Source organism: Vigna angularis, chromosome 10 (genome assembly GCF_016808095.1).
Source record: "Vigna angularis cultivar LongXiaoDou No.4 chromosome 10, ASM1680809v1, whole genome shotgun sequence".
Lineage (NCBI taxonomy): Eukaryota > Viridiplantae > Streptophyta > Magnoliopsida > Fabales > Fabaceae > Vigna > Vigna angularis.
The window spans coordinates 27434575-27449827 of NC_068979.1; the positions used below are offsets into that span (position 1 = coordinate 27434575).

A 15253-nucleotide genomic window follows, 5' to 3' on the forward strand; every position below is an offset into this window, starting at 1 on the left:
AGTGAGGAGGAAGAATACAGAATAACTATGAAAAGTATTTTGCATAAATATTGTTAAGCTAACAAAAAACACAAATATATAAAAAAATAGGAGAAAAAAAATAAGATAATAAATTTCGTTGTGTGGTGTTATCGTACACTTTATATAGTAAAAGGAGTAAAATATTGTCTCTTGTAGTCCTACACTATTATTATTGTCACCATCGATATTGCACATTTGATCTCCTTTGTTACTAAAGTTATTGATAAAAAAAAAAGCAAAGAATGAAACGTGTTTGATGGAAATCTTGTTTTAAGAAGTTTGTTATGAAATGTATCATACATAATTTAAAAAACTTGTATTGAAAATCTTGTTCCAAAAATTCAGTTTTGAAACTCATTTCATTAAAGTTTGCTTTGGAAACCTTACCTTAAAAAGATTATTCCAAACATCATGTGATGTATTTCAAAACATTTGTTCCAAAATACACTGCGGTATGTTCCTGAAAACGCTGTCCCAAAAATTCTAAAAGGTTTGTTCCTGCATATTTCGAGAGCAGTTACTCCAAAAGTCACCTTTATAAAAAATAAAATGGTCATTTTCAAAATAGAGAATTGCATTTAGAAATTACGGAGATGACGAAAGAAAAATCCCAGCAAAATAAATACTCGAAGCCTATTGGGCCTTTATATGAGCCGTCGGATTTTTGCACGAAATGACCCCAACCGTGGGATTTAGGTTTCTCAAAAACCCTAATCTAATAAATCCACCCGCCCCTCTGTTGTCGTTATTTCGCTTCCGTTCCTTCCTCTCCCACTCTTCTGCCCCTCACCTCAACGAAGCAGAGGTTAAAGCGACGGCACCGTTTTGCTGTCCGCCTTGACTGAGCCAGAGCCCCGTCTTGGCCCTCGTTTTTGGCGCGCCAAACTTCCGGTCACAGACATCGTCGTCGTAATCACAATCATCATCATCAATGGCACCGAAACAAACCAAGGCAGAGAAGAAGATCGCTTACGATGGTAAGCTGTGCCAGCTTCTGGAAGAGTACGGCCAGATCCTCGTGGTGAACGCCGACAACGTGGGATCCAAACAGCTCCAGAACATTCGCAAGGGTCTCCGCGGTGACTCTGTCGTACTCATGGGGAAGAACACCATGATGAAGCGCTCCGTCAGGATGCACGCTGAGAAGACCGGCAACAATGTCTATCTCAGCCTCATTCCTCTCCTTGTCGTTAGTTTCCCTTCCTCCTCAAACTGTTTAAGCTTTCGCCCTTGTGTTGTCTATATGCTTGTTGTGTATATGCTTGTTGTGTTCTTTCAATCAATTTCAGTTTAGGTTTTGAATTGTTTGGCTGAGAGAACGTGTTTTTGCGTTAAATTAGGGCAATGTTGGATTGATTTTCACTAAGGGTGACCTTAAGGAGGTCAGTGAGGAAGTTGCCAAGTACAAGGTAAACTCATATTTTTGCTTCTGTTTTTATTTTTATTTTTATTTTATGTTATTATATTTATTTTATTGCATTCGGTATTTAATAATGTTTTTTTTAATTAGATGATCATATTGCTGGTTTAGTGATTAGGGATTGGGTGAGTCTCTTTAGGCTGAAAAATGAGTGACCTAAAACAGTACTATTAATGTGAATGATACTGATTACTCTGCTCCTAATTACTCTGCGATTGCAAGTTGCGAATCACAAGCTTGATTTTTGTACAATTTAAATGCATAAGGTTGGATTTATTTATCCAAATATGTTGGTTACGACTGGAGGAATTGGTCATTACGCTTGGTTGTGTTCTTTTGTATTTACAAATGATTAGTTTTAGTTTTCTATTTCTCAATTGTGTCAATGTTAACCATGCACTTCAATTGAATGTTCATTAAAACTGAGCTGTATTTAATTTGCGCAGGTCGGAGCTCCTGCCCGTGTTGGTTTGGTTGCCCCAATTGATGTCGTTGTTCCTCCTGGCAACACCGGTCTCGATCCATCTCAGACCTCTTTCTTCCAGGTTGGTATTGTTTTATAAACTATTTTTATAATGTAGAATTGTGGTGAAAGTGCAAAAAAACCTTCACTTGTATACAACCAAAGTCATCTTTGAAGCTTTTTATTTAAAAAGACTGAGTAATCAATATTATTCTAAATACAGGTTTCACAAACTAATCCGGGAGTTAGCTTTGGTTAAAATATTAATGTTTATGCGTGTTCTCTTTATTTTAGGTGCTTAACATTCCTACCAAGATTAACAAAGGTACTGTGGAAATCATTACCCCTGTTGAACTCATTAGGAAGGGAGAAAAGGTTGGATCTTCTGAAGCTGCTTTGCTTGCCAAGCTTGGCATTAGGCCTTTCTCTTATGGGCTTGTGGTCCTTTCTGTTTATGATAATGGCTCTGTGTTTAGTCCTGAGGTCCTTGATCTCACTGAGGATGACCTCCTTGAGAAATTTGCTGCCGGTGTCTCCATGGTTACTTCTCTTTCGTTGGCTATCTCATACCCAACACTTGCAGCTGCACCACATATGTTTGTGAATGCCTACAAGAATGTTCTTGCAGTTGCGGTTGAGACAGATTATTCTTTCCCTGAGGCCGACAAGGTCAAGGAATATCTGAAGGTAATAATGTTCTTGACATTGTTATTATCTGAAGCTATGCTATCCTCATCGTTTTATTTATGATTTTTTATTTTAAATGCAGGACCCAAGTAAATTTGCTGTAGCTGCTGTTGCTGCTCCTGCTGCTGCTTCTGGGGCTCCAGCTGCTGCAGCTAAGGAAGAGGAAAAGAAGGAAGAGCCCGCAGAAGAATCTGATGATGACATGGGTTTTAGTCTGTTTGACTAATTATGTAATGTCGTTGAGGTTGCTTTTCAGGTTTTTCCCATTTTGTTAGAATTGAGGAGTTGGTCTTTCGATTTAGTTATAGTTTGCTGTTTTTCCTTTTCAGTTTACATTGTACTTCGGCTTTTAACTATAAAATTTCACAGTTTTAATGTTTAGCATATCTGTGCATCGTTGCTATTTTAAATTTCCATACCTGCTATCTTAAAATTTGGCTTAGTTGTTAAGTTTGAGTTGAAAAAATATTAGAATTTATAACTAATTTCTCTTCTATTATTATCAACCAAATACAGGAGAGATTGATGAAATAAATTATATACTTTTAAAATCGTACAATGAAATTAGCATTAACTCAACAAATTTTGAAGGAATGAAAGCATATTGAATATTTTACAGTAAACACAACTTATTCCTAAAGTGAATATACTGTAAATTAGTACAGTACACTTCTATGGCACTCAGCAGACATTCAGAAAGGAATCGTATAGTTCATATGAATCTATATATGAAAACGAATCTCTTGGTATTATGTTCATTTCTTTTTCTTCTGTGAATGTTCTCTTTCCATTTTTTCAAACAAGCTTCCATCGTAAACAGCTTGAATAGTCTCTCTGTGTAGTAAACCATTACTGTCTTTGCAGAGAACATAAAGGGCTTTCCACTCGGAGAAGCTGGCAAGCCTACATCAAAGTGTAACAAATAATGTAATTTAACGTTTATTGTATTTACCTAGTTGTAAAGGGTTCAACTTGATTACAGGTTGCATGATATTTTTTGGTCATTTACAGTATGTTGAACAGTGGGTTATTAATATACTGTTTTTATAAATGAAAAGTTTACTGGATACCAAAAAAAGAAAATAATAATTTTTATACCATCCGCTATAGTCCTTGGGTTCTCTATTTGCCTTGAGCATCTCTCTCAATTCATCAGATGTTAGAGCATCTGGGTGTGTTCGTGCATGCTTCCTGAAAATTTCCTCAAATTTTGAAGGAACAAACCTAAAAAACACAACCTCCACTTAGTAATTTCAAAAGTTTATATACAGGCAGTAAAATCAACATTTCTTTTGCTGTTTTCTGAATAGATACTTAAATAAGAATTGAAATAATATCAACTTTTTTTTTTGTGTGGAAAGCTTAAAAAATATGCACCTTCCTTCACTATCATAGACACTGGAATCACTTCCATGTTTTGCTTTCTGAATGTTTTTAACTTCAATTGGTAGCAGTGGAGAAGGAAATTTGCCCTACAACCAACTTAATGTCACTAAATTGTACCACAAATAAAGAAACTTATCAAAATCAATATTCAAACATAAAACCATTAATATAATAAAATTTATTTATAATTACATGAAAAATAAATTCATTTAAAATTATCCCAATATGACACTATTAAATACACAGTTGAATATCACCAAAACCAAATACTTGTTGATACAACAAACAGTCTCTTGTATTTATAGGTTTTTTTTTTCCTAATCTAAAACAGATTACACAACTATTCAATGTTTTTTTATCATTTAAAAGTATAATTTGATTATTAAAAACCCGTGTTAAATAATTAAAATTTATTTCTAAATCATTTACTTTTTATCGTATATATAATAAATTTTCTATGTTTTTTGGAGAAAGCTTTCAAACGAAGCATATTCCATGGAATTAGAAAAAGATCATTAGCATCAGCATCAAGATAAAGTATAATTGATTGCGCCTTTACAGAAATAAAGTTTTATTCTACACGTACTTGAAAAAAATAAATATATTATCAATGACACGTTTATAAATTAATGATGCACGTATTCTTAAAATATAAATATTGTTTCTAAACTATTTATCTTAATTTATTAAAATATAAATCCTTATTCTCTGGTACATGTGATAGGAAAATTGTTTTCAAAATAAAATTTAATTATAATTTTGGTTTCTCTTTATCATTTTGAATTCTACTATCCGCGAATACGATCTGAAGTGTTTGTTAGTTTTTTTTTCTCTTCTTTTAATTTTGTCTTTAAAATATTTAATTAGATTTCAAGTATTTGATAAATTTAAATATTTTTAATATTATTTTTATTAATTTTTTTGATTGATTTTGTATTCAAAGTTTTTATTTTTTTAATTAAGTAAAATAATTGTTATTTTATTTATCATCTTATTTATTTGTCTTTAAAAATATGAGATTTTATTTGATTGATATGAAATTATGTTTTTGTTAATATAAATTAATAAATAAAAAATGTATTGTTCTAATTGAAAATATGGTAAATATCAATAAATATACTAGAAATTTTTTTCAATCACCAGAAGTCATGATGAGGAAGTCATCAAATCATTGAAAAACATGACACCTTATTATTCAAGACATTTTAATTAGAGGAATGAAAATTACTAAACCCTAATATTGTTTTTATATTAATTATAAAACTAAATATTTATATATGCGAATAAATAAAAAATGAAAAAAATAACATAATAATTATAAAAAAAAAGAATAATAATTTAATTAAAAACACAAAAGTTTAAATATTTAATAAATTAAAAAAATTAAGAAAAACTCAATTAAAAATATCTAAACTTATCACAAAATTAAAATTTAATTAAATATTTAACTAAAGGATTAAAATTAGTATATTAGATATTTTAATGAGGAAACCTTAAATATCACCAAAAATTAATGAGAAAATTAAAATTTGAGAAAATACCGGGCGAGTTTTACTACTGAGACCAGCATTGATGAAAATAGCTGCAGCTGATGATAATAAATAGCCACAACCTATTGCACGAAAACCTGCAATTAAATCAAATTCACCAAAACTAAATTATATCCACACAATAATTATTTTTAATTAACAAATACTGGGTAGAAATAGTATTTTAATCTCTCTTTTTTTTACATTTGTAAAATGGTTTTTGTGTCAATATATCAGCACCTTTTACTTAAAATCATTGTAAACATGATTTATTTATAAGAGTTTGTAATTATGAATAAGATTTATTAAAATATAGATTCATAAACTGTTCAAAACTAAATAACTTTTATATTTACAAACTTCATATAAAAAATAATGTTTGTATTCATAGTTTCGTTACAGATTTTCAATTATAATACATTATTTTACGACAAGGATTCAATATTTTGAGCATGGAAATAAAAATAGTATGATAGATTTAACAAATCTTATTAAAATAAATAAGGAAAACTGCAATAGTGTCTTAGAAATTAAATTCTAATCTGAACATGTAAAATGATCACTGCGTTGATAAAAGATTACTTGGTTATAAGGAAATGAATGAAGATAATAGTAGATGAGATAAATAACGACTTGACTTGAAACTTTTAAATATACTTTTAGTTTCTAAATTTTATTCAGAATTTTTATATATTTTTATTTTAAAAACTTTAAAAAAATGAAAGGATAAAACTTTTTTAACCTAATTATTTAGATATTTTTTATTTCCAACCTATTTTATTGTAGCATTTGTTTACCTTTAAACTTTAATAATTAATATTTAATGATAAAAAAATCTGTTCTGAAAGCTTAACAGACAAGAGGTTGTATCTCATACATGGGTTAGATCTAAACAGCATTTAGTTTCATGAAAATATAGCAAAAATGCAAAAAGAAAACAAATTTAACCTTGAAAAGTTTCCCATGGGTAAATGATTCCATCCTTGTTTCTGTCAAAGAACTCAACGTGCTTTTGCAGAACATTCTGATCGTGTGGTATTGGTTTCTCATCAACTGCACATTAAACTCATGAATCATTTGAAAAAAGTTGGCACAAACAAAAACACATGGTAATCAGCCATAGAAAAATGGAGCTAACATGAACGAAACAACAAAAAGCTAGGTTTTTTTGATACCCTTTGGATTGTTGTTATGATCTGTGAAAGAAGATAAGGTAGCCATGGTTGTTTGATGAAAGGGAAGAGTATGGAAAAGTAGTAATATGAGTATGAACAATGAGGAAGAAGAAAGAATAAAAAGAGAAAGAAATTAACAAGTTTTTGAAGATGAAGATGAGATAATGAACAAATTCCGTGTGTGAAGTCTGTTTTATAAGTTTTGGGAAAAGCACTTTTGGTTGGGAGAGAAAGCAAGATGAGATTCCTTCATCTTCTTCACACGTAATCACTTTTAGGTCTATTAAGTTCTCTAATTGATGAGTCTTAGTCCAAAATCTCAATATTTCAAATGTGAAAATTAAGTATGAATAGATAACGATGAAAAAAGGAGTACTTTGAAATCAATGAAAGGAGAATTTTTTGGTTAATTGCAAAAAGTGATGTGTGAAACGCATCAATAAATTGAGTTTTGTTGAAAAAAGTAGATACTTTCTTAAAATGTATATTTTCTTTTCTAGGTGATGAGATATGCGTGTTCTTATTACTCTTAATTAATGTTTTACTATCCAAAAAAATTAACAATACTAAAAAACAAGTGATACGTGGTTTAAAATTTAAGCATACGTGATTGGAAGGTAGGGTGGGTGACGTGATGTACTAAACATGTTTAACATTTCTTTATGATAATAAATAGATAATTTATATGATTATCATATACATAATATTTATCCCAATTCACAATTTATTATTTTTAAGTCTATATTAATCAATAATTCGAAAAAAACTCTTACTTTTTAGTTTTATATTGACCTTTTTGCCTTTAGTTATTCGTGAAAAGCATTATTAAAGTTTTAGTTTTCACATTGCTTATTTTACCTTTCAACTTTACATTCTATTTTTTTAAAATGAATATTCTATTTTAATATACAACGTTAAATTGAAAAAAATAAAAATAAAACTTCTGAAAAGAGAAAATATTAAAGTTAATCATTTGTTTGTTTTTGGGTGTGGATACGAGAGAAAAGAGAGGAGAAAATATGATTCTTTGAATTAGAAGAAAGATAATGAAAAATAAAGAAAAATAAGAAAGCTTTTATAAAAGTTAATAAGTGATTTGATGACTTTAATAAATTAAAAAAATGTTCTATATGATAAAATTATATGATTATTATTTTAGCCTTGATTATAAAAATAATTTAAAATTATTATTATTATATACATTTCTTTTTTTCCAAAGCAGATATTTTTTTCCTTTTTGAAACGCATATGTGGTCCTTCTTCCTCCTCCATGAAAGCTTCTTCTCTCTCCATTCACGTCGCATCACTGCTGGAGGCATCACCAAAACCGTTGCCGCAGACGTTTGTTTCTTCCTCCAAACCACATTCTTCCTAAACAAAAATAGAGGAGAATCGATTCTCCCCATTCAATTTTTCAAAAATATCATCCGCTCTTCTTCATGGATCACAAAAGCAGAAAGGACAAACCGGTAATTATATTTGGAATGAGCTGACTTTTCTCTCAAATCTCCTAACTTCACTCACTTGCATTTCCATCTCTCCTACGACACTCAACTGAAAACAAACACATGCTAAGCAGATTTGTATCAGTCGAACTAAGGAACGATTGTATATATGTTTAAAATAAATTTTATTTTGACTTAAAAAAAAAAGAAATGATACTTTTTCACACACATAACTTTTTTACAATCCACACACCCTTCTTTACCTTTTACTTCTTTTTTTCCGATAAGTTATAAAAATTCACTCTTTTAAAACTATTTTATACTTACTAGTGTGTCAAGTGAATGTTAACGTGTATCATACTATTTTTATTCTTTTAAAGAAATACTATCTATATTATTAAAAAAAATTGGTACATTGACACGTCTAAGTGTCAATAACATTTATTTCACAATCATTTTCAAAGAGTTTTACATTTTTTCTTCTAAAATTATCTTATCACCCTTAATGAATATTTAAAATTGGGATCAATCCATGTCATTTGAATGTAAAAAGAAATGAGTATGTCAAAGTATTTATTTTGTTGTTGAAATATTATGTAAATCTGACATTTATCAAGGTACTTTGTAGATAAGAATTTTGATATTTTTTCCCTTTTTTGGATGATATATGTACTATGTGAAATATATTAATCTTAATCAATGTGCTTAGCTTTCACAAGCCCTGTAAATTTTCAATTTATTTTTAAACATTATATTGCTATTTCTTTTTATCTTATACGTAAGTTATTTTTAAATTTTATAATCAGTATATTTAAACCTTCGATAAAGTTTCTCATAAGAAAAAAACATATGATAGGTGTAATTTGATGAAAGTGTGTATAAAAGAAATGAAAAGCCAGAATTTAAAATGTTATTGGCATGTGGATAAAATGTGTTGTTGCTTGAAGCAATTTACATGAATATAGAAACATGGTTTTCGTAATTAAGGTCACACGAAATGAATTTGGGTGTGGTCCCAAAGTTGGAAAGTGTCATCTTCATCATTACTAGACGGTTCTTTTATCAACATAGCACTCTTCATTTTATTCCCAATATAGCATATCTCAAGATATCAAACTCCATTATTCATGAATTTGGTGGGTGCCAGTTTTGTCTTTGGACAGGTAAGTAAGTTGGAATTTGGTTGTGGGAATTAAACCACACTTTTAAATTTTTATTTTTTATAAAAAATGGAAATTTAAATATAATAATAATTAATTAACATATAAATAAAGGCTATTCTATTAAAGGCTAGAGAATCATTAAAGCTATTCTATTAATATCAAGGATCCCAACATTTGTCAACTTACGTTAAGTTAAAAAACACGTTCAATACGATGTGTTGTCTACTCTAATTTTTCTCAATGTTTAATCTATAACTTTTTTCATAAGGGGGATTATTCTTGTTTTGTTAAAACGTAAACTCAAAAAAATTTCATATGATTACCAACTCGTAATTTTTAAATATTTAAATAAGTGGCATAAAGTTAACGTTTTACTAACTCGTAGTTTATATTGGACAAGCATGGTCTAAGAGCACATAGTTCCTATGATATAATATACAAATCTTGGAACGGTTTTAATATAGCATGGTTCAAGGAATTATTATACAACAATTATATACTCTCTCCCTTGAGGCCGTGGAATTCAATTAATATTGGCAAGTTCATCATCATTCCAAGATTCACAGAATTATTAAGCATATGAGGACCATACTATTCGGCAATCATGGTAAGTCTTTCATACAACATAGCATTCATCTCACAGAATAGGTATGATATAACGAGACACAAGCCAGAAAATAGCATCGTCATACCGCAATCACAACATGATCAGATCACACACACAGACTGAAAGTTTCAAGGTAAGCATACAAGTTCTATACTGAGTAAAATAGATGGTTTAGCTCCCCTACATCTATTCCAACGAACATCTGTAAGTTCAGGGTGCTCTAAAGTCCACTGTTTATGATGTCGGATGTTTTTCTACGATGGCCTATGATGTCGGATGTTTTCAAAAGAGACCTATTGATGCAACTTCTTCATAGAAGAAATTTCAATCTGAAGCCAAAACAAATATCTGATTCTACGGTGTAAAGGAGGAGACATACTGTGTGTGGGGGAAGGAGAACTTGTTTTATTCAAAAAAGAAGAAAGTGATAGTTTCGTCTGAACATTCTCTACATACTTGGCCATCCAAACTTAGAAAAATCAAGTTTTCAGAAACTTAAACAAGTGACAAAATAATAAAAAGAAAATGGATGCAAACGTGAATCTTAGAAGAGAAAGTGCTAGTACACGTAAAAGTAAATTCTAACTTCAGAAAGTTTGTTTTCTAACCTATTCCACATCTAAAGCTTAAAATAATTGTTCAGAGCTACCTTACTAGTTTAACTTTGATTCAGAAAATAAATGGGTAGTAACCAATGATTTAGCTGCTGTAAATTTTGCTAGCACTGAGAGATAATGTATACACAGTCCAAATCAGTTTATAAAAAAATTGTACTAAGTGCTTTCCAATTTCAGTTGGCAAGATATTATTGTTTCAAGTTTTCACAATATCATCAATTAAATGAGAACCATAAAACTTGGTAACTGTGGAAAATCTTTCATATAATATGCACCCAACAGAAAATGCAAGATTCAACAAGAAATACTTATAACCAAAATATACATTATATATACATTATATATACATTATATATACATTATAGGTGAAAGAAGAAATTATATTAATCGCAATTATTTAAGGTTTTACAGAGAGAAGGAGGATCCCTTTCTTGGAGACAACAAATGTCTCAACAACTCATGTTGTTCTGTGAGATATTCGATGTTTGGGGTATTGATTTCATAGGTCCTTTCCTGTCTCTTTTGGTTTCTCCTATATTCTTAGTTGTTGATTATGTTTCAAAATGGATGGAAGCAAAAGTCATTAAAACTAATGATGTGAGCTGTTGTCGATTTTGTTAGATCTCACCTATTTTGCAAGTTTGGAGTGCCCAAAGCCATTATTAATGATCAAGGCACCCATTTTTGTAATAGATCCATGCAGGCTTTGCTCAAGAAGTATAGGGTTGTGCACAAAGTCTCTACACCATATCACCCCAAACTAATGGACAGACCGAGATTTCAAACAGGGAAATCAAGAGAATTTTAGAGAAGATTGTCCACCCCAACAGAAAATATTGGAGTAACAGGTTGGATAATGCTTTTTGGGCGCATAGGAATGCCTATGGGTGATTTCTCCCTATCGGGTTTGGAAAGGCATGTCATTTACCTATATAGATAGAGCATCGAGCCTACTAGGCTCTGTAAACTTGCAACTTCTCTATGAATCAAGCTGTAGAGGAAAGGAAGTTGCAACTAAATGAACTTGATGAGATTCGTCTTGTAGCCTATGAGAACTCTAAGTTCTACAAGGAGAAAACCAAGAAGTTCCATGACAGCTTGATAGTTAGAAAGGACTTCGTGGTTGGGCAGAAAGTATTGTTATACAATTTTAGGCTCAGACTCATGAGTGGTAAGTTACGTTCAAAGTGGATTGAACCTTTTTGTCGTTACTAATGTTTATCCTTATGGTATAGTTGAAATCAAAAGTGAATCCACAGACAAAAACTTCAAAGTCAATAGGCACTGGTTGAAGCATTTCCTCAGCACTCCTTCCTTGCTGGATACAGTTGTGGAGGAGACTTCTCTGCTCGATCCCACTTCTCTTCCCCCTTATTGCACTTGTCCAGATCTTTTGATTGTTCTGATTACTCTAATCTTCTGTTTATGACACATTGGGACAATGTGTAGTTTAAATGTGGGGCGAGACTATTCTTTGTTTAGGTTTTTCTAGGTTGTTTTTTGTTATTTTAAGCTTGTGTCTGGTGTATAGTTTTGCATGCTTCTCTTGATTTCTGGGTTTTGTTTAGGTTGTAGGCTCTTACTTCACTCTTGGATAGAAGTTGATTGATATTGTATGATTTGAAAGCCCTGCTTTTCTCTACTTGGAAAGATGATTTGGGGTTTAAGATGTCAATTTAATTGTGAAAGAAATACTCTGTGTGAGGATTTAAGCCACTTTATGTTCTTTCTTGTGTGTGTTATATCTCTTGATTGTTTGCGCATGTGCCTTGGCTTGACTCTTTTTTATTATTCTTGACTGATATGCATGTTTGGAAGTGATAAAGGTATTTTTGTTCTTGAGCCTCTAGCCAAATAAGTCTACCTTGATCTAATCATTTGATAACCCCTTTAAGCCTATGTTTTCTCCCTTTTCTTTCTTTTGAAGCTCATAAATTAACCTTAAGTGAAAAACCATGATCACCTTAACCTTAGGGAATTTTGGAGCTTTAGAATTGTTTTGGAAACAAGTGCGGAGGTGTGTGTGTGCGTTCATTGGATTCTTTTGAATTGGCTAGTTAGTTTTCTTGGTTCCTCTTATTGTTTGTTGTGTAAATATGATCTTGTCTCTTACTATATGATTGAAAAAAAAAAGACAAGGCAAGAAAAGAAAAATAAAAAATGAATGGTGGAGTCAAGAAGATGATTGAAATTAGAGGTTTTGGGTGTGTTTGTATTGTATTTTCACTTGTTCTCCAATACTCCTTTATTCCTTTTGGTTTGTAGATTCTCATCTATGTTATATCCTCCCTTGTCCTCGACTTATTACAACCCTGAAAAGACATTTTGATCCGAACATGCATATGTTTTGAGTGTTGATATTAGAGGTTTGTCAAGTTTGTTTGTTGCTTGTTTTCTTAAGTGCATTGAGTTGAAATTGTTTACCCTAAACACTTAAGAGATACAGTGATACAATGCATATTGTGAGGTTTTGTTGCTTTTGATTCACCTCTTGAGCTGATTGATTATTTTGCCATGTCTTGAAATGCTTGGATGATTTCCATGAGTATCTGGTTTCTTTGACTCTTTGTGTGTTGGATGTTGGCTACTCTTTTTCTTTCTTTAGGATTCATTAAGGATTGTGTAAATCTGTTTATTTACTTGTATACCTTTTTGTTTTTGTTTCATTCTGTTGTGTCACTCTCTTGAAATCTTTGGAATTGTTCCTTGATCTGCTTCTTGATTTTGCCCAACAATGCAAAAGACTTGTGTCATTCTTCTATTTACTTATCTTTCTGTACTAGACTTAATTATTGAATTGTGTTTCACAATCTATTATTCTCTCAATTTTTCTATTTGGGTTTAATTCGACCAGTAGTTCATATTTTAATTGATTTGAATTTTCTGAGCTTAATTATTCCCATTATTATTTTGAGGGCAGTTTTAAAATTTTATTCTGGACTTCAAGAGGAGTTATCACGTCATATGCTACATCAGCATAACACTATTGTCCACCTCAACAATTGTTTTTTTATTTCATTGTAATTTTTGGTCAGATTTATGACTTGGGCCCACTTTTAGAATGGAGAGGGCAGACTTGCCGAGGTTTTTGGACCCATGCAGCCTAACTTTGAAATTTTCCTCTGTAAAAGAGAGGGGGTCTAAGGTTTGTGCTCTCATTTTTCCTCTCTTTCCGAGTCATTTTTGCTTTTCCTACTTTTAGACTTCCATTGATGATCAATGAATTACAGTTTGTGTTCTTCTCTGTGTTGCAATTCGTTTTAATGGAACGTTAAATCTGTTAGGTTAGTAACTAGGAAGATTGTGATGTTTCCGTGAGATTATTGCACCATTGTTTTTCTGCTCCTCTTTCCTCTGCATCATATTTAATTTGGTTGTGTGCGTTACAAATTGGTTCATGCTTAGTGGTCTAATTTGTATAAATTTAAAGTTGTAGTTATTTAATCTGTGGTGCAGAAGTGATTAAATACGTTTGCATTTACTTAATTCACAGTCATGAAAACCATATTAATTTCCACTTAGTTGATTGATTCGTGTTGGATTGGGGTGAGAGGATCGGATGATTTATTGTTAATCTAGGATTTGAGGCATTTTAGTGTAACTAATAGCCAACCTGTCCTTAATCATTGTTTAATCTACATTATTTGCTCAGTTTATTTTAATTCATATAATCTGCTCAAACCTTCTCACTACGATTATATCCTTTGACAGAAAGAATTAGTCATTGGAAGACGACCTATGAGTCACTTTTTAGTACTACACTTAATTGCATTTATTTGACCGAGTACGACATCGATCAGGGTCACACTCTAAGTTCAAAGCAATTATGTCCTATTTATTATGAGAGTAGGTTTTATACTTGGAATTTGAATGTCATGTGTTTGGCTACATTGTGGTTGATAGGCTTTTTGTGGGTATGTAAAATTTGTTTATGAGTGGCTTTATGAAAGGGATATCAAGGATAACATATTGTTGATAAGGGAAAAAAAACCTACAAATTGTACTTCAATAAGTGCATTTTTTTTTCTTTCTAAAAAGTGAAATCTATAACAACACAAAACCTACACCTTTTATTTTGAATTGTCCAATTTCAAATATCTAGCACAATTTGAAAGAAAAGAAATATTAAAACGAATGAATGTAAAACTTTTTTCTTTTTTCTTTAAAGGTGCTTTTCAAACTACATCTTAAAACTTACTATACAATTATGTTCAATACAATGGGTTCTACCAACACTCTTTGAAAGAGAGGGGGAGCATCCATTGTCACCCGTTACCAAAAGAAAACAATGGGATCCCAATAACGGCAATTGCTTCCTCCACCCATCAATTTCTACCTGCATTCCATCATCTTTTGGAATTATATTTTCACCCTTGATTGTTTTATAAAAGTTATCTCCTTCGTCGTGAACAGGTTTGCCGTATGTTTGTGTGGGTTTTCCGGGAAAGTTTGGTGAAGGTGTTGGTGATTTGCAAAACTAAGAGTTAGGTATATAAAAGTGTTTTTTGTGGGGCATAATGGGTGAACCTGTGAAGGTAAGGTCCCTGAAAAGTAAAATCTAGAAATAAGCCTCCGGAACATGTAATTCAGGATAGGTAAGAAAGGTGAGAAATAACTTTTCGGATTTCCATTTCTGGAAGAGTAAAGTGTTCTGGAAAATTTATTCCGGAAGTATTGAGGGACCGTGACTTCCGGAAAATAAATTCCACAATGTATTGTTGATATGATATGTGTTTCGGA

At 31.2% G+C, this 15253-nt stretch overlaps 2 protein-coding genes across 2 annotated transcripts; one reads left to right on the forward strand and one right to left on the reverse strand.

Annotated features, from left to right (window-relative positions):
• Positions 1-750: 750 nt before the first annotated feature.
• Positions 751-2972, forward strand: LOC108335645 (60S acidic ribosomal protein P0). Its single transcript, XM_017571708.2, has 5 exons — positions 751-1210; positions 1362-1430; positions 1888-1986; positions 2199-2591; positions 2674-2972. The coding sequence occupies exons 1-5, from the start codon at positions 953-955 to the stop codon at positions 2815-2817; spliced, it is 963 nt and encodes a 320-aa protein (XP_017427197.1). The 5' UTR covers positions 751-952; the 3' UTR covers positions 2818-2972.
• Positions 2973-3113: 141 nt separating this feature from the next.
• On the reverse strand, positions 3114-6924 carry LOC108335647 (probable peroxygenase 4). The gene is made up of 6 exons (XM_017571713.2): positions 6682-6924; positions 6455-6559; positions 5519-5604; positions 3969-4063; positions 3690-3815; positions 3114-3494 (listed from the first exon to the last, which is right to left on the reverse strand). The coding sequence occupies exons 1-6, from the start codon at positions 6725-6727 to the stop codon at positions 3347-3349; spliced, it is 606 nt and encodes a 201-aa protein (XP_017427202.1). The 5' UTR covers positions 6728-6924; the 3' UTR covers positions 3114-3346.
• Between the last annotated feature and the right edge of the window lie 8329 nt (positions 6925-15253).